At 46.5% G+C, this 20134-nt stretch overlaps 1 protein-coding gene and 1 long non-coding RNA gene across 6 annotated transcripts in view; one reads left to right on the forward strand and one right to left on the reverse strand.

Annotated features, from left to right (window-relative positions):
• Positions 1-20134, forward strand: part of LOC102573871 (zinc finger protein 385C) — a 240369-nt gene that overhangs the window by 125801 nt on the left and 94434 nt on the right. The window contains exon 1 of one of the 5 annotated variants that reach the window (XM_014604701.3): positions 13721-13874. The exons of the other annotated variants lie outside the window; for them this stretch is intronic. Within the exon in view, the coding sequence (XP_014460187.1) occupies positions 13865-13874 (10 nt within the window). The 5' untranslated portion in view covers positions 13721-13864. Of the gene's footprint in view, positions 1-13720; positions 13875-20134 lie in introns of those variants that run through there. 5 annotated transcript variants of the gene reach the window in all.
• On the reverse strand, positions 17406-19874 carry LOC132250331 (uncharacterized). Its single transcript, XR_009462002.1, has 2 exons — positions 19808-19874; positions 17406-19135 (listed from the first exon to the last, which is right to left on the reverse strand). It is a non-coding gene; the product is annotated as an uncharacterized LOC132250331 (long non-coding RNA).

Raw genomic sequence — 20134 nt, forward strand, 5'->3', positions numbered from 1 at the left:
TGATGTGGCCATAGCACCGGGATTAGCTGCAGCAAGGAATTCTATGGCCAGCTTGCACTGGGGATTATTTTAAAAGGCAGAGCCTCTCTCCACAGGGCAGCTGCTGTGCCGGCCTACTGCTAAAGGGTGATTGACTGCATAATTGTGTTCAGTGGCCATAGGTTAAGGGTGTCACGTGTTTGTCACAGACAAGTCACTCACACTACACAGAACAACCTTAACTGTAACTCCTGGTTTTCATGAAGGAAACTGCAGAGTCCATCCAGGAGGCCGGATGAGTAGGAGTTAATGGTGGATGAACTGTGCATCTGCCACTGCTTCATCCTCTCCACTGCAGAACATTCCTCTCTTGCTCCCAGCCTCTTTCCTGAGATAAGAAGCAATAAGTTTAGCAGGACAGTGCTATTGCTGCCTTTGAGAGAAACCTACCCACAGCCCCACTTCACCCTGCAGGTACAGGAAAGCTGTAGGAGAACTCAAACCCTCCATATACTCATGGGCAGACCTGCAATGGCATGATGCAAGTAAGATACTAAGGCCGGTCCCACCCTGGGACCTGAACCCCCTGACCCAGGTGTCATGCCCTGGTTAATTAAACAGAAAGTAGTTATCAGCCAGATGGTTGCCATGCCAACTCCTTAATGCCAGCAGATACCAGCCAGTGTGTGGGATTAGAAACCCTGGTAACTGACCCTTGAATTCTGTTAAGGGCCAGCGTGATCATCATGACTGCTAATTACACGCATTTTGATTGCAGTAATTTATCTTTGCCGTGGTTATGTGTGCAGCATCCCAGAGCAAAAGTGGCTCCTTCTCTCCCAACACAAGGAGAGGAGAGGAGATTTGTCTTTTTAAATTAAAAGAGGAAGATGCAGGTTCTTGTGTGTATAACTTTTCTGTATGTTGAATTAAAAACAGTGCCCAGCTACTGTAACCAACTAGGTAGAGGCCTGGGGACTATCTCGGGTTTTAGGGCAAAGTGAGAGAAACCTGTTGTAGGAGCAAAGGTAATATGTATGGTCTGTCTTGAATATAAATCTTGCTGATTTTGAGTATCAGGGTACCCTGCACCAGAAGAGGTGGGCCTGCTGCCTCCTTTGGGTCCTGTGTTAACATATCTGCTTACAGGTGCATCTACATGAAATGAGATGTTTACTGTGCAGTTGAGTAATTAACTATGCAGTGAATGTCCCAGCATCCACATATGATCCCCTATTAGGGCACATGAAACTAATAGATTCTGCAGCAGAGTGGTACTTGCAAATATAAGTACTACCCTACTGTGGAGTTTTTTCATATTCAGCAGCACACAGGTAGATGCTGACCCAACTAGCTGAGGCACAAGGGTGCTTCAGTCCAGGGGCTGCCTGCTGGTTAGCCCCGCACTAAAGCACCCTTATGCCTCAGCCAGTGCCTCCGCAGCACATTGAGCCTGGTTGGAGCAGCCCCAGGCTGGCAGGCTGACCCCTGGATACCCTGCCAGCAGGAGCTGCTGCAACCTGACTCAATGTGCTGCAGTCCAGGCACACATGTAAACCGGAGTAATTCCCAGGCGCAATAAACTTCAGGGCAATAATATCTGTAGCTTATAGCTGTGCACTAATGGCATGTGTAGATGCACCCACAGTAGGAAAGAGGATGCAAAGTGCTGGGCAGCTGGCAAAATGGACTCTCCTGGGGGAGGGGAAAAAATGATCAGCATTGAGACCGTATGTTTGTCAGGGACCAGATGGACACAGGCACTTCCCAATAAACACTTCACAGGGCAGGAGCTTCCTGATTGAAAGTTTTGCAGGGGATTCTGCTGCAAATCTGCAACATACTTAGCGGGTTAGATCAGCCTGGGGATTTGGTGCCGGGGGACAGTGAAGAGAAAGGGAATGGGCTTTGTTAGTTCTGCATCAGGAGCATTAGACTTGAAATGGGCTGCTTGGTGTCATACAGTGGGAATAGGTTCAAAGGAAAAGCAATGAGAATGAAGAAAGGCATGAAGAGAGACTGGAAAGACTAAAATTATTTACCACAGAAAAGAGATGGTCAAGAGAGGATACAGGAAAAGTGTACAAAGCAGTGAATGGTCGAGGGAAAGGACTATCTGTCCTCCCTGCTGCATAATTATGTGATTAGACAGCAGAACTCCTTGCCACATGAAATCCCTGAGGTCAAGAGCTGAACAAGTTTCCAAAAGATCCAGTACTTATATGATTTCATAGATTTCATAGACATTAGGGCTGGAAGGGACCTCAGAAGATCTTCGAGTCCAGCCCCCTGCCCAAAGGGCAGGAAGTCAGCTGGGGTCATAGGAAGTCAGCTAGGATCCCAGCAAGATAAGCATCCAGTTTGCTCTTGAATGTGTTCAATGTAGGCGCTTGAACCACCTCCAGTGGCAGGCTGTTCCAGACCTTGGGGGCTCGGACAGTAAAGAAATTCTTTCTTATGTCCAGCCTGAAACGGTCTTGTAGTAGTTTATGACCATTCGACCTAGTTGTCATCCCTTGGGGCGCTCTGGTGAACAAACGTTCCCCCAGATACTGGTGGTCACCCCTGATAAACTTATAGGTGGCCATCAGATCACCCCTGAGCCTGCGCTTTTCCAGGCTAAAAAGCCCCAGGGCTCTCAGCCTGTCATCGTAGGGTCTGCTTCCCTGACCTCTGATCATGCGCATGGCTCTTCTCTGGACTCTCTCAAGCTTCTCCACATCCTTTTTGAATTGTGGAGCCCAAAACTGGACGCAGTACTCCAGTTGCGGCCTCACCAAGGTCGAGTACAAGGGGAGAATGACGTCCCGGGATTTGCTTGAGAAGCATCTATGGATGCAAGCCAGCGTTTTGGTCGCTTTACTAGGTGCAGTATCGCACTGCAGGCTCATGTTCATCTTGTGGTCAATGGTGACCCCCAAGTCTCTTTCTTCCTTAGTGCTAGCCAACATAGCACTGCCGAACCTATAAGGATGCTGCGGGTTTTTCTTCGCAAGGTGGAGAACCTTACATTTATTGGCATTTAACACCATCAGATTCTCATCCGCCCACTTGCTGAGCCTGTCCAGGTCAGCCTGGATCACCCGCCTGTCTTCTGGTGTGGATGCTTTGCCCCAAAGTTTGGTGTCATCGGCGAACTTGGCCAGTCCACTTCTGACTCCAGTGTCCACATCATTAATGAAGATGTTGAACAGTATGGGTCTAAGGACAGAGCCTTGGGGGACCCCACTGGTCACAGGACACCATGATGAGTGACTTCCATCAATTACTACCCTCTGGGTCCGACCACGGAGCCAATTTTCCAGCCAGTGGATCGTGGAGGACCCAAGGCGACAATTGGCCAGTTTCTCCAAGAGGTGATCATGGGAAACCAGATCAAAGGCTTTTTTGAAGTCAAGATATATAACATCAATCTCTTCTCCCTTGTCCAGGTGATAGGTCACCTGGTCGTAGAAGGAAATGAGATTGGTCAAGCAAGACCTACCCGCAACAAACCCATGCTGGCTATCCCTTAAGATGTTGGCGTCGGCCAGTCCATTAAGGATGGCCTCATTAATAAACTTTTCTAAGATCTTCCCCAGGATAGAAGTCAGGCTGATGGGCCTATAGTTAGCCAGATCCACTTTCCTCCCTTTCTTGAAGATAGGCACCACATTGGCCTTCTTCCAGTCTTCGGGCACTACACCAGAGCACCAAGAGTTTTCAAAGATCCGTGCTAGAGGCTGGGCTATGATGCTCGCCAGCTCCTTGAGTACCCTGGGGTGAAGATTGTCAGGGCCGGCTGACTTGAAGGTATCCAGCTTCTCCAGATGTTCCTTCACGAAGTCAGCATTAATGGAGGGCAGGGGATCACCCTCACCCGGACTTCCCTGTCCCGTAGCGGGCATGGGCGTCCCATGGGACTGATGAAAGACCGACGCAAAGTACCTATTTAATAGGTTGGCTTTTTCCTGGGCATCAGTTGTCAGTGGCCCCACCTGGTTCAGCAGGGGTCCAATGTTGCCCTTATACATGGTAGGGGTATTGACCCTTGCACATCAGGGTTTAAGTCAGTATCTAATTATTTAGAGATTACAGAAGGGAAAAATGATTCCGCAGCCGTTACTGCATGCTTCTTACACCTTCTTCTGGAACTGCCCAGTGTCCTAGATGAGGTACTGGACTATAGGGACTTGATGTCCATGTTCATTGATGGGAAAGCTACCTTGCACTTACCTTGTGGTAACATGTGCACACAGGCAGTTACCATGAAGCAGTTGACATACAAGCTCTCACCCTAGTTTACATCATGATAACTTATTTATACATCCACAGCTTTTGTCTCAGTTCTTCCACTAAATGAGAGCTGCTGTTGTTGCTGCTGTTCTGAATTCACTAAGCCAAGAGCCTTCTTTTGGGGTGAGAAATGGAGCATGTAGAACCTGATCCAAAGTCCACTCCAGGCTATGGAATAGCTCTAGTTGGGTTCAGGGGGCTTTGGTTCGGGGTTCATAAAATTCAGAGATTTTACTTTGTGAAACAGTTTAGTTTGTTCAAATATAGGGTTGACATCTTGTTTTCATTGTTTTCAAGTGGAGGAATAACTGCAGATTTTCAGGATGTTCTGTTTTGTCTCCTTTTCCCCTCCCCCCAAACAAACTAGACTTTTTTCAAACATGACACAAGACCTTTTTAAAGATATCGACCCTTTTTAAAACTTTTTTGGGATATTCCCATTACTCCTAATAAGTAAAAATGTTGTCAGTTGTTGTCATTCCTCATTCCATCTGCAAGTGTTTTCTGGTGCCCCTGTGCACACGCGCCACTACACATCTGTGGAAGGATCTTCTTTCTTCATAGATCCGAATAGGCAACAAATGATGAAACAGTGCAAATCATATAGGGCTAGCTTCTAACATTTGCTGCAGTTTACATCAGCTGAGGATCTGGCCTTCTCTATTTTAAAAAGATCTCTGAAGGATAGACTGTCCATTCCTGACTTTCCCCTACAGGTCCACGTTGAGTCAGTGGGAGCTGCCGATGCTCAGCTCTTAAAGGCCAGATTATATGTGCAACTGAAGGAAGAAATCTTCACTGAGATGGAAATTGCTTGTCCAGGACCCTCACCCTGGCAGAATTTTTTGCACTCTTTGCATTGTACACACAGGAGCTCATTCATAGCAGAGGAATGTTTGGATTCTGGTTTGAGGAGGACAATAAACTGAGCTGCCCCTGTCTTTCAGCAACCTGCCACACATCCTGTAACTGGTCGGCTGCACAGCTTGGAAGAGGGAGCCGGGCAGCGTCTATCTGATAAGGAGGAGATGAATGCCCCTATTTAATGTCTCAAGATTCAAGGACATTGCTTTTCTGCTTTATGTTACCGTTCTCTCTTGATAGGTTTAAATCCAAGCAGGGATTACAGCTGTTTTGTTTTTAAATTTCAGTGAAAGAAGTAGAAAATTATGGAAATTCATTGGATAGATAAGAAAGAGCTGCTCATTTTTCTTTTTTGGCAATTCACCTTACTAAAAATTGGGGGAGGAGGAATGTTTTAACTGCTTTCCTTGCAACAGAAAAGGCCCTTAATTGAGTAATTTCTTCTATTGTTTAAAGATGAGAGTTCTCATAAGAATCCAGATTAATGAAGGGGAGGTATTATTCTCCACTCCTGAAATAGCTAAGATTAAAATAATAATAATACGCAAAGGGGAAACCAGGACATTCTTTGAGAACTGGAATAATAGCTAGTATGAAACGACCAGGTCTTCCCTTCATGGAGAAAACTGAAGTTAAACTTCATCTTCCCAGTTGAAAATTATTCCATCTGGTACCTGGTATCATGTGAAAAGTCAGCATTAAGCAAAAAAATATTTTTCCCCTCTAAGAGTATTTCTAGGGATAGTACACAACTACTTCACAACTAAACCCATTGTTAACTTAACTGGCATAGTTCATTCCTTGCATCCGAGAATCCTGTTTTTTACCAACTTGCATCCAAAAATCCAAGAAGGATTTTTTGCTTTTGCTTTGAAAAAAGGAAAGTTTCCCATTTTTCTTTAAGTTTACAGCATCTATCATGTGTTAACCTAGTGCTTATAAATGGGCTTGGTTGCAGCCTTCTCTCAGCTGAAACAAATATTTAATACCTAAAGATCTGAACCAAAGCCCATTGAAATCAATGTAATGTTTTCATAGATTCAATGGATTTTTAATTAAGCCGTATTTATTAAGGGAAACTGCGGGGGGATTTTTAAATGGTAGAATATAATTATTCTATATGGAATTTTTGCCTGAATGGTAACAGTAACACATGTGACCCTTCTAGTTGTAAACCCTCTGCAGGGTTTTTCAATACCTGGATAATGGGGTTGCAGTCCCAATCTGGGGACTGTGGGTGCTTTTATAATAGAAATACTAGCTACTACTAATGATTATAACATATAAATTAATAACCTCAAGTGGTCAAGCAGCACAGAACATTGATTTGCTCAGGGGAGAAGGATTTGACAATGGGAAATTTATTCAACGTTTTAAAAAACAAAACCCTTGGCAATCAAGCTACAGGCCCCAGGAGGTGCCTGGGCTTGAATGGGCTCCTGGTAGAGCTGTGAGGGAACAGAGAGCTTAGCCCTTCAGTGTGGGAAACCCCCAGAGGGGGGAAGAATCCAGCCCTTAAAATATGTTATCTTAATCCTTAGTAAACTCTCCAGCCTGAAAGGTCACCGTCTGGCTTCCTGGCCTTTCAGTGATCAAAGACTGTAGCATTTTGTTCCACGCCTGAGCCATTTTGCTTATGGCTGAGACTCCAATTACAGAGGCAAAGAGTAAAATGATATGTGTCTTCCAGGTATATTAATGATTGTATCTAACATCTTTCACCCCCAAATTATACCCTTGCTGAGGGGAAACAAAGTCCATAACTGAGAGCTGGATGTGGCACGTCCCTCCCTTTCTTTTATTCTTTTGTATATCCTCTTCCATCTAGCACCTACACTTTATTTATTTGCATGCATGTTCTTCACCAGATCTAGAAGCCTAGTGGTCAGCATTTACGATTCCTCCCTGAATGCTAATTGGAAAATAAAGGCCATAGAATCACTGGCGCCACTTTTGCCAATGGCAAAACTCCCATTGACTTTATTGGGTTCAGGATCTCAGCCCAGTTCTGTGGGTTGTGGTATGTAGTATCTTGCCCCATTGCTTTCACAGGGAGCCCTCACACACTTAAGTGTGGTTAGTATAAAGGGGCCAGAATCTAGCCATGTGAGTCAGCGATTGCTCCTGTTTTGTGCTGGTGAGCATGACAAACGATCATAACAGGGTCTAGCAAATGGAGTGAAGTCCATTCTGCTGTGTACGGTGAGTGCCATTAAGAATGCATTGGGTGACATTCCCTGGAAGCCACAGTGTGCTTTCTGCTCTAATGTTGCTTATTGTGTGTGTGACCATTTGGGGCAAAAAAGAAGTGACTAGACTGAGGTGAAAAATACAGTTTCTGCCTGCAACTAGTGCAGCTTCACAGGGAGAACAAGGCCTGGAGAATTTTAAGGTCATTAAGAATTCAGATGCATCCCATCTTGTTTTTGCCAGCGCGGTTACAGTAACCAGATTTCCTTGGGCAACAGTTTCATTGCCTTGCTCTGCTTTGCTGAACTAGCTTCGTCCCCCCCTCCCCTCCCCAGGCTGCCAACTCCTTTCTCCCCATTTAATACTATGTTGTCAGCACTGGTGATGAGATGAAGTCTGGTTCCTGACCTGGCAGTTCTTTGGCTCAGGAGCAGCAGTGCTGCCAGCTGAGACGCATGGAGACACCTGGCATCACTGAGCAAAGGGGCAGCCTTCCATTCCATTGAAAAATTACATGACATTTTAGCAAAATGTTTTCTTTCTTTAGTTCCCTCCCCTGCTGCCTTTTCTGTCACATTTTGCTTGCATGTATTTCAGGCCTCCCTTTAAGAGACACGCTAAGATAAACTGGACAGCCAGTGGGGTTTGTTGCATGTGGGTACCTTTTCTTTTTGCAAATGCTCATCCAGAATTTACTTCTTAGGACAGTGGATGCTGATATTTTTGGCAGACGTGCCATAAATTAGCCCTGCATCCACCTTGAGTGACATTCTGAATCTCCTTCCCCTATCCAGTCTGCTGCTCTGCCTTCTGCTTCCTGCCCTGGTTGCTGCTGTGCTGCCTGTCCCCTCCCTGATCTACTTCCTGCCATACCTAAAGGCTGCCTGTACCACTTGTGCCACATGTTGGCCACCCCATCTTAGGGCCTGTATACAACTTGGAAATTGCTAAGCAGGACTAGAGCTATGAGCTCTGTTCATGACCAGCTAAGAACCCTGCAAATCCCATTATTCTTATTCTGTCATCCCTGTGTACATACATGCCATCCCCTTCTTCTTTGTCTCCTGTCCTTGTTACATCTTATCATTTCATTTGGAAGCTTTTGGAACTGGAGGTGTTGCTTAAACTGTTATGGGTTGAGAGTAACAACTACCCTGCATGTTGCTTTCACAACCTCTGATCTAGGGCTGGTATATATGTGTAAATGTAGTGAGTTATACTTGGAATAGACCCAGGCTCTGCTGAGAAGCCAGCCTCAAAATTCTAGCTATCTGGTACCACTGAGCAGAGGAGTGACAGTGACTTGAGAAACAAAGAAGTAATAATAGCAATAGTCTGAAATTGTTACCTGCAATTAGTCTTCCTTCTGCAGCTGGCCACCAGGGCCCAGCCCCATAAATTCAGCATTATCCCATTATGATCTTTTTTTCTCCACTCCGAGCTATACCTTTGTATTCACTTCAAGCACAGTTGCTAATTTCGGTTAGTCAGAACTCTGGCACAAGCCAGGAAGTGGCTGCAAAACAGCTCAGGAGAGGAGACCAGCTCAATGACCTGACCATGTCCTAAAAGCAAGGCGCTGGATGTGACGGTGTCCTTGGACTCGCAGATGTGATTGGGAGCATGATGTAACCCTGTGCTGAATACTAAAGCTCCACCGCAAATGACAAAACTCTATCAAAGCCTCATGTAAAACGTAAATGAAAATCCACAGCAACAGCAGCCAAGTGCCTTGGTGGGGAGGTTTGTAACTCTCAGGTTGATACCTGACACCAATGGAAAGGTGGGGAAATAATCCCTGGTGCTGCAGGAATCGCTGGGTGAAATTCTATGCCCCGTGATAGGCTGAAGTTAGATTAGATGCTGGTTTTTTACCCTGGGGGTTAAAATTCCTGTGGTTATATAGAGGCTAATTGTGGGTCACTGCCCAAAGTTCCTTTCTTTAGGGCTAGATGGAAGGAGGATCCACAAAGTGGATTCTGTTGGGACATGGGTGGCAGTATGGAAAAAATAGAGAACTGCAGGGGCATCATGTTCCCTTTGGGCCTTTTAACAGTCTCTTAATCTCTTCACTCTTCTTCAGGTTTAATGTTTGCTTATGTGAGTGCCAAACTGCTGCGATGACATGAAACAAATTAATAATCATGTAAATAGCCTTAGGAGAGACCAGTAACAGGCACTCGGGGGACCAGCTGTCAATTTTAGATTAGCAAGCATCCAGGCTAAATGTACTGCTGCAAACTACTGTGAACCAAATATCGGAGGAGAGTGTTTGTACACATGCATATGCAAGCTCAAAGCTTCAGTCACCACCGGTGAGTCAGTGAACATATTTCATTTGTTTTTTATTCAGCTCCCCAGCTCTTCACACTCTTTATCATCTTTTTGTTCTCTAAACACAGCATTGCTCTCTGCAAAAATAATCTGGGAACTCCCGAGTGATGTTGGAGTTCAGACCAAAAGCTAAGTTTTGATATGTCAAAATCCATCTTCAGTGTGTGATAATCAAGGCTAACTTAGCACATGTGCACTAGTGTTGTTGCACTTGTTCCTTAGCTATTAGTTGCCATGAATTCCTGATACAGAGTAATGCTTAGATTTGCCAGCTAAACTTGCTGATGTTTCCCAAGTATCAGCTGGATATCTGGCTGATTTAAAGGAAAAAAAAAGCAGATCTTCGAGAAACCCAAACTGAACTGCATTGAGCAAGATATCTTTAATGACGTTGGCATTTTGCAGAATGCAGTAATGTTAGCATTTGCATTAGAATATAACCTGTTCTGAAACAAAGTTTGTGCATCTCTGGAAGTCACTGGAAAAGGGCATAGGCTTCTTTGGCTTTTGTGTCTTCATTTTTAATGGAAAGAGGGAAATTTCTATCATATTTTCCTAAACACCCAATTTATGAAAGAGTCATTTTAATGCAGTTCTTAGTTCTTCTCTCCTATGTTTCACTGGCAGGCCACAAAGCACTTTAAGAAAAAAGATGGGTACATTATCCCCATTTTACAAATAGACAAAAAAGTGAAAGGATGTCCTTTCTTTCACGGCACATAATTCAGATGGAGGAACCAGGATAAGTTGCTGATGTCAAGAACTGGGCAGAATTCAAAAAGGGACTGGATGTTCCAAAGGAGGCATCAGGAAAATCCGGAGTTATTTTATTGGTAAGGGATGTTAACAATTATGGAAAGAACAGTCACTGTGCATCTTGACTTGAGCTCATTAACTACTAAATGCCAGGATGGAGGTGCCTGTTCGAGTCAAGCAAGGTTTTTAAAGCAGGCAGTCACAATCGGAAATAAGGTACTGGGCCAGATTGATCTCAGATCTATCCAGTTGAGCAATTCCTGTGCTTCTAAACTGAGGCACAGAGAGTGAGTAAATTAGTTGACAAAAAGGTATCCCTGATGGGATAGACCATGCCCTCCTGACTCTTGGAGCTCTCCATTAGACCATGTCACCGGTACATTCACTGATGCATATGCTGTGGAGTCCCACTGAACTCAGTGGCTCCTCTAACAGGATAGAATTGGGTCCCTCACAGCCACGAGGAGTGAGAGATTATGTAGTGTTAAATGCATGAGAACACATCACATTCTGAACAAATCCCCACTGCTCTGGAAGACAATCATTTCTAATTATCTCTGGGTAGGTTAATTGATACCCACTCATGTCTGGCTTTAATTTTCTTTCTTGTTAGAAGCAATCGTGCTCTGTAAAGACATTGGTAATCAGGCAAACTTTACTGCACTAGATCCAGACTCCTGGGAAACATGATGAAAATTCTGCCATCGTGCTTTCTTATAGAACTTTTAAGCATTGGCGTCAGAGACAAATATGTGAGGAAGAAGTTTGTTTGGGATGGAAAAGGGGTGTTGTCTAATGGTTAGAGCATTCTTGGGGTCTGTTCCTAGATCTAAGAGGAGAGGGGTCGACTGAACTAGAGCAGAGGGAACTTGGAGTTGGCACTCCTGGGTTTCCTGCTGATCTAATGTCAGAAACAGGGGCCTGGGAATCAGCATTCTTTAGCTGTGGTCTGTTTCTGCCTTGCTTTAAAGGTTTGAGCATGTCATTTTGTTCTTCTTTGCTTCAGATTACTTATCTCCAAAATACAGCTCCCTGTTTTTATTAACCTGGCACAGATCATGAGTCTCAGTTAATGTCTATGACTTTCTGGGATAGAACTGGCTGAAAAATTCTCATCTGCCTCATTTGGGATGGGAAACAACTTTTCCAGCACAATGAAATTTTCATTTTTCAGGAAAAATATAGCAGCTTTTTGTTGCACAATAGAAACCTTGGTGTTCTTTTGCTGTTTTTGTGTCACCTAAAGCATTGGAAAAGAAAAAATGTTTGTTTCCATCCATTTTTCCCCCAAATTAGATCATTTCTCCACTAGCTTTTTTATCAGAGAGGCCCCAGCTAAGCTTAAAGTGTTATAATTCAGGCAAGCCAAAATGCTTCAGACCAGGAAATGGAAAAGAAGATATTTATCTCTGAGCTGCTAGACCTGGTCACCACCCCTGTTACACCCATGTGAGCTGCTAACCTGGTACATGGTATGTTATATCCTTGGTATCAGTGGAAAGGACACCAAGTAACTTTCTCTGGTTGAAGTGAGCATGCCCTCACCAGGACTTGGAGCTATATATACTGCAGCATGAAGAAGGACCAAAAGCCTAGGAGGTAAGGAGGGGGACCCCAATCATTTCTGTTTGGAGAAAGATGGTGTCTTCTGCAGCAGTTGGTGAGAACAGCTTCCTGGATTGAATCCAGTGGGATTTTGACAGTTGCCTGAATAAGGTCTCTGTGTTTTGTATACCAGCCTGCAGAGAGCAGCATGCATGGGAGTCTGTCTGCCCACCTGCCAGTGTGCTTGGGCTCGGCTGTGTAATCTACCTTAGCATCGTTGCCTGCTAAAATGGTCCCAACCTGAACCAAGGCATTTCTGTTGCACCACCTTATAGGCAGACAGCACAGCTCTCGTCCAACAACTCCTCACTGCTGTTTGCAACTGGCAGGTGTACAGCTATGCAGCTGTAGCATGCAGGTGCCCAAGGGTGTGTTAGCCAGCCACATGCCCTGCAGGCTGGTGGGGTAATACTGCCAGTAGCTCTGTCTCAGAGCTGTCCACAGGCACTAATCATCACCGGTGTCAGGCTCAGCCTAGGGGCCAGGACCCTTCCTCCTAGTTCCCATCCTCTCCTTTGCTCTCTGCGCACATCTGGCTGGCAGATTGTTGGAGTGGGGGGACGGAAGAAGGGCACCTGCTGGAAGGGTGGCTGCCCTTTGTTTTATCTTTGTAGCGATTCTTGGATGCAGCATTTAAACAGAAGGGAGGAAGGAAGTGATGGGGCCTTTGATGACTGCCAGCATCCCATATTTATGTTGCTGGAGCCTGCGAATGTCAGCGTAGGCTCCAGGCTGAGCCCCCCTGCAGATAGCTGGGAACCACTGACCTGAAGCTGAGATTTCTCAGCCTTTCCCACTGTGGGATCCCCCTCCCCAGCCAGCTGCACCTCACTCCCTCCCTTTCAGTGATTGTCAGGAGGCAGGATGGAGCTAGACTGTTCTCACTGGTGGCAGATGACAGAACAAGGAGCAATAGTCTCAAGTTGCAGCAAGGGAAGTTGAGGTTAGGTATTAGGAAAAACTCTCTCACCACAGATTACCCAGCGAGGTTGTGGAATCTCCATCCATAGAGGCTTCTAAGACCCATCTCCACAAAGCCTTGGCTGGGATGATAGAGTTGGGGATGGTCCTGCCTGGAGCAGGGGGCTGGCTTGGATGCCCTCCCAGGGTCCCTTCCAACCCTCTTTCTCTCTGCTTCAGTGATTAACAACCTCCCTGTGGGGAGAACCTCCAACCTGGCACAGGGTCCTGCCTGCATGGCAAATGTGCTTGGGACCTGGTGGCACTCTGCGTCGGAGGGCAGGAAGATGATCTGTGCCCCTTTCTTTAGGGGCACTTGCCATCAATACACCCAGCCTTAACTCCACAAGCTGCACCACCCCAGGGGGTGGGGAGTGGCAGGACCAAACCCTCAAGCCTGGAGCAAGAGCTGGAGGGGACAAAAAGCCCCTGCAGGGCAGATCTGAAGGCCTGCCTGCCTGCCTTTCCTCCCCACAGTCCTTGCTCGTCTTTGCCCCCGCGGCAGGTGCGCCTGGCATCTGCCCCTCCACCCTTCCCTCTCCCGGGCACCAGGGCAGCGCGGGGCGCCAGAAGCTGTCGGGTCAGGTCCTCGGCGTGCGAGCAGGCTGGCGCTCCGAAGTTTCTTGGCTCGGGGAAGCGGAGTGGGGCGGGGAGAGGGGGCACTGCCACCCTCCCGCCCCCTGGCCGGGCTCCGCTCCCAGGACCTCAGCGGGGAGAGGCTGCGGCGTTACTCTCCCCCCCCCCCCCCAACCCCGCCCGCTCTGGGCTCCTGATTGGGCTGAGGGCGGCTTCTACCAGTGTCTCCGGCCCAGCGGGGCGGGGGTTGCGCCGGAGCCGGAGCGCGGGGGAGCGAGGCCGGCTCAGTGCCCGCACCCGTGGCCCGCCAGGCGGCGGCGGCACCATGCTGCTCGGTGAGTGCCCGCGGGCGGGCGGGAGGCGCAACTTTCCCGGGGCAGCTGCCGGGCATCCCGCACCCAGCGCCGGGGAGCTCCCGGGCTCGGGCTGAGAGGCTGCCAGGTGTGCGTGTGTGTTGTGCGGGGCTCTTAGCATCCTCCCCGCCTCCTGCACGGCGGGCGGCACCGGGAGCCGGCGGGCCCGGGTCTCTCCCCGCGGGGCGTGTCTCGGGCTGAGACCGCGGAGTCCAAGGACATTGCAGCTGTTGTGAGCCCGCACATCTGTCAGGGTTGGGTGGGGGGTTTGAACAGCCGCCCCGCTGCACGGTGGTTTGAAAGGGGCGGGGGGTCTCCTCCGCTCCGGCCCCTCCCGGCTTCTCTGGAGCGCGCGGCAGCTCCCCGGGCTGCCCCGACGGGCGGAAAGGGGGCTGGCATGGGGGGTGTGAGGGGAAAGAGAAGCATGGGGGGGGGTGAGGCATGGGGTGTGCGTGTGAGAGAAAGAGAGGCATGGTGGGGTGTGAGAGAGAGATGGGGGGGTGAGGCACAGGGTGTGCATGTGTGAGAGAGAAAGAGAGGTATGGGGGGGAATTGAGAGAGAGATGGGGTGTGCGTGTGTGAGGCACTGTGTGTGTGTGTGAGAGAGAGAGAGAGAAAGAGATGTGTGTGAGAGAGATGGGGGTGTGTGTGTGTGGGGCATAGGGTATGTGTGTGGGGGTCATGGGGTGTGTGTGATGGGGTGTGTACGTGTGCATGTGGGGCGTGGTGTGCATGCATGTGTGTGTGGGGGAGGACATGGGGGCGTCTGTCATGGTGTGTGTGTGAGACATGGGTGTGTTTGTGTGGGGGGGCATGGTGTGTGTGCGTGTGTGTGCATGCACAGATGCACAGAGCTACTGTCATCTCGGGCACTGCTGTCCTCTTCTTGCCTCGTCCAGTTTCTTTCTCCCTCCCCTCTATATAACTTTTCAGCATTCTGGCTCCAAGGGCAAAGCAGTGAGCATAACTTCACTCCAGACAGGTTCTCACTAAAGGGAATTGGGCAGTATTGTAATGTATTTTACCAATGCACAGAAGTCTAATCGGGCTCTTTACAAGGTGAGGAATATTCCTGGGAAACCTGGACGTTTTGGAGAAAAGTCCAGGACTGTGCAGGTTTAGTTAGAAGAACATATGCTATTGGCAAGGTGCATGTGAGTTTTTATTTATTGTTTGTTTTTTACAAGTGTTATATGCAGTCATTTTCTTAGGAGGCAGTTGAAAGTGCACAGTGAAAGCTCCCAGTCCAAATGTTCTGAATTGTAGAAGTATTGTAACAAACAAATTCCATTTCCCTGAGACTTGCAAGGCTAAATTACAAGTTCCTAGAAAATAACGTTCTTAATTAGCCCAGCCCAAGGAACTTGTAAGTTGTAGATGTGTAAGTTGTGTAAAATTCCCCTCCACTGTGTAAGTAATTAGTCCTGTTTTAAGTAAGGATACTGTATCCACTCTGGGGCTTTGTCATCATTGTAATTTTGTAACACTGCCATCCAAGTCAAAGGAACAATGACAGTTTGCTGTAGCAGACGACTGCCCTGCTTAATTTCTTCTGATTTGGATTTGCACTTCGACTATTGCAGCCAGGAAACCTTAAATCATCATCATCATCATTATTATTACTACTGCTGCTGCTGCTACTAATTTGTAGATAGGATATGAAATAATATGGACCCAAAATCAACTGACCTCTGAATTCTCTTACCTCTCACAAAACAGTCTGAAGAGGTCCTCTGCCCCAGGACATTCACAAGTTTGGACCCGTTGCCCCACTCTGCTAATGAGTTATTGTGTTGCAATGCAGGTGGTAAAGCCCATTTCTTAAAATGGACAATGCAACACAAGAGCTCGCTGAGGCCCCTGCTCCGCAAGGTACTCAAGTGTCTCCCACTGACGCCAGAGGGATTGTTTAAAGTTACACACTCGCTGAAGTTGCTCCTGAGCAGCCCATAGATTTCCAGATTTCAGTATACCTTGAAGCAGTTGCACAGCTTTGCCTGTGTTTAGGGTTAGCTGTGACTTGGCAGTTGGAGGATAGGAATTGCCACAGTGCACCAGTTGACCCTGAAGACCCTAAGTGTGCCTGGTTGCTTGGGGAATAGGGGTTGTAATGGTGCAGCTTTACCAACTGGCTGAATGCCTGATGCAGATGAAACCTTTGTTACCTTTCCCGAAAAAAACAGTAGTGAGGGGGGGAAGGAGAGGTCTGTGGCACTGTGCCTGAAGGAGGATGGTGCTGCCTGTAGGTGAGGGGGTTAATTGAATCTGGGGGTGCTAGTGCATTGTAGCAGAAAGCGGCCTTATCATTCACTGGGTCACATCATGCTTGGGTCATGAAGATGCTCTGAGTTTGTTATTGATCCTTTTTTTGGTTTCTTGGGTTGTTTTTTAATCGGCTACTCGCTGCTGCTTTCTATTCTCTCCAGAAATGCAATGTCTCATTAAACAAATAATCTTTCCTCTCCGTCTGCAAAAAGGCCTGTAGACATGATGATTTCTCAAGTGCTTCTTAATGTGTGGATGCAACACATACTTCCAGTATTCCTGCCCATATGGCTTTTGCTTTTATTTCTCATTTATTAACCACCTTAAAATATCTGGGTGCACACTGCTCTTCTGTCACTGACAGGATTTAATGGGGGAACAAATGAATCTGAATGCATCCTCAGCATACCATGGAATACATAATTTCCCATCCCAACCCAATTGCTGGATTTGGCCTTGGGGTTCCTTTGTCAGATGGTAGAACTTTGATTTTTTTTTTTTCCCCTGATGTTCTTTTGGGTGAATTTTTCTGTAAATGCAGCCGTTACTTTTATCAGAAGGGGCTGACTCTTGGAAATGTCCTGGGGAAGAACATCTGTTTGCTAATTTTGGCAGTTAACTGCATCCTGAGAAAAGGTGCTAGGGAGTTCATTGAACCAGAATTCTTCCTTTGGCAGATGTTTTAAGGCCCAAAAGGATTATTAGGATCATCTTATCTAGCCGCTGCATAACCTAGCCTAGAGAATTTCACCCTGCATCAAGCCCCGATCATCACGAGTCTTTATTTTTTCTTTCAAGATGCCCACTTTTGGTCCAAATCTCCAAGTAATGGATAATGATGGATTTCTAACAATTAGTATTTCAAACAAACATGAATGTTATTGAGTTTCTTAACAAACAGTTTTCCTGGTAGCAGACTAAAGAACACTTTCCTATTATCTCTTAACACTCTTTGGTGGGTCATTTTTCTCCTCAGCCTCCTGATTGTCAAACCGACAGGTGTACTGGGGATTAGGTCCTGAATAGGTCTCATTCTTTTTTACTCTTCTGTACTGAATGTTAAGACATAAGGTTAGCTACAGGCTGGTTTGACTGTTTTACTTGGTGGATATATTAGCACAGTCCAGGGACAGGGTGGAAATTACAGAGAAACACTCATACCAGAAAAAAAAATCTAATTAAAAATAATGACCAGTGCACGTTACGGCTAGTCTGCTTGAAAGGGAGACTTAGTGGGGGGTTGTGTACTTTTGCTGCTCTTACTGTTATAATCCTGGACTTCAGTGTTCTATCAGATATTATTGTAGGCCACAAGTTGATGAAACAAAATAAAAAAGAAGTGCTGTGACAGAATTCACGTTGCAAAATTCAGATGCACTTCACCTGGGCCTCAATATCATCTTCTGCTTTCTGGAATGCCCAGCACTGAACCCAGCTTTTTTTTTTTTAAGTTACTTAGTTGTCATCCTTCGAATCCCTCCTTAAAACTCCTCCCTGTACCAATACCACACAACACTTTGACATCAGTGAGACTGGGCTTGCTGTAACTTCTGTCGTTCACGCTGACCAGTATCACCTTGTCCTTTCTGGTACTACACTCTCCTCTCTCAGGGTGGGGAAGGTCTCAATGTGACATGTGTACAAGTCCCAGGACCACAGGGTCCTGGCTACTACCTGCCACCAAAATGTAAATAAATAATATGCCTGAAAGACATTTCTGTTGGCTAGTGCCTATGGTCGCTATGTGCTTCCCAACTCTGTATGTACCCAGTGAAGAGATGGGGGAGACTGCAAAGTGGGAGGGAAGTTTGGAAGCTTACTCTAATTTACCTCTCTCTCTCTCCCTCTCTCCAAGTTGCTGGTTTGTGTGAGGTTTGCTCTTTAAATAATTTACCAGGCATTGCTATTTAGTTATACCAAGGGATTGGAAGGCCTCTACCATGCTTGCTACTGGTGACTGGGACAGTCTATTTTATATTTTATATGTATTACAGTAACTGTTCATAGAGGCCTCAGCCAAGCCTGGATCCTTTGTGCTAGGTGCCATACAAACACAGCCCTAAATCTATAGAATTTTCTGCCCTAAATAGATCAGATGAACAAAGGGCAGGAGAAGGAGAGGCCCAGAGAGTAGAAATGACACACTGAAGGTCAGGCTGCAGGTCAGTGGAAGATTTAGGTAAGGAATCTTTGTCTTCTGGCTCCCAACACAGTACTTTATCCACTAGATCATTCCACTTCTGCGCTCAAATATCATGAGAGCCGACATGATTGTGGAATAACGTGTGTGTGTGTGTGTGTGTGTGTTTTCAATACACGGGCCATGTTGGAGGTCACTCCAATGTGTGAGATGTGTCTAAAATTTGGTAATATTCCAGTGGAAGTCCTAATGCTGGCATATTGCCAGGCCTCGTGTGGTTACTGCCTGGCATGGCTTGCACCCTGCTGTTAAAATAATTGGGCAATCTCATGCAAATAGGGCTTGTTCTCCTCTTGTTCACTCCAGTGTAAAAATTAGCAGCAACTCCTCTGAGGTCTGTGGAGTGTTTTGCTGCTGGTCTGAATGGGGAAAATCAGCCCCACTGGTTTAAAATACACATGCCAGTGTCATATGCCATGTCCAGTATGCTTTGTAATACAAAGTTAATCAACAGAAATGCCCCTGAGATCCAAATGGATTTCTGGCTCTTTCTCATTGTATCTGTAGCTTGACATGCTGACAACTTTAAACACACAAGTTTGGCCTGCGCGAGTCTGTCTGGGTTTGTGGTCAGTATAGGTAACCTGCCCAGACCATAGAGAACAAAGCAGTCTGCAGGTTTGAAAATCTTCACAGGCAGAAATGGAGCAGGGAGGACATTCCAGAGGCTGCAGTGGTGTCTGTCTGGTCAGCTGGTGTGGAGTGTGACATAGGAAAGAATGGTACGAACTCCTTTCTGCTTCCAGGTGTACATCTCATTTAGGACATATCTTTCAACCTGTTTAAAGAGAGAGGTCAGCCTTGTCTCAGAACTGGTATTCTCACCTTGGACTCAAGAGATCTGCTTTGTATTCCCAGGCCTGGCACAGACTTCCTATGTGACCTTGAGCAAGTCACTTCTCTCTGGGTTTCTAGTTCCCCTCCTCCTCCTGTCTTTTTTTAATTGAGACTGTGCTTATTGGGAAAGGGAGCATGCCCACTGAATGTGGAGCTTGCCGCACTGGGACCCTGGTTCTCTAGGTACCACTGGAGTAGAAACAATTAAGAACTGGTAATTGAGAAAGCACTGCAGTAGAAGAAGACCTGTGCATTTGGCCAAATGCAGCCCAAAGAGACAGGAGGGAAAGGAACTTGCTTAATTAGCTCTGAATTGGCTATTTAACTTGCAACCGTGAAAAACCATCCATTTCAATTTCTTTCCTCCCTTTTAATTTCTGTCACTTATTCTTTGGCTATCACAAAATGGACTCAGTTATAATGTAGTTTAAACAGAGCTTGGAATAGAGGCTGAACTGATCTGGGGTCTGAGTTTTCTATTTAAGATTTTTCTTCGTGAAGACTACCTTCCTCTTTAAACGTCCCCCCCTCCACACACCTTAAAAACCATTTGTGGGGGAGGGGGAGACTATCCCAAGGACTGAAGGAAACAGGATTAGGGTTTAACAATTACCTTCTCTCTGACTCTGCCCCAGGTCAGGATTAACCATGCTTCTTTCTTCTGAGGAGCAGCTAGTTACCCTTTACAAAGTTGCATTCCTCTGCAAAGATAAGTCAGATCTGTGCTCCAGTGGTTTGTGTGAATGTGGGGAGTAAAACCACATGCTGAGACTATCCAGGAGGACATTGCACTGAGCTCCCAGTTCAGTAGGCAGTCCTATCAATGTGGGAGCTCCAGCCCTTCCCAGATGTGGGTGGCTAGAGGTGGAATTTGTCCTAGGGGTGAATTTCTGAGTGTTGATTTCCAATTAAATTAGCTGGCAGTTGAAATGGAAGCAGT

Source organism: Alligator mississippiensis, chromosome 4 (assembly GCF_030867095.1).
Source record: "Alligator mississippiensis isolate rAllMis1 chromosome 4, rAllMis1, whole genome shotgun sequence".
In the NCBI taxonomy this organism is placed as follows: Eukaryota; Metazoa; Chordata; order Crocodylia; family Alligatoridae; genus Alligator; species Alligator mississippiensis.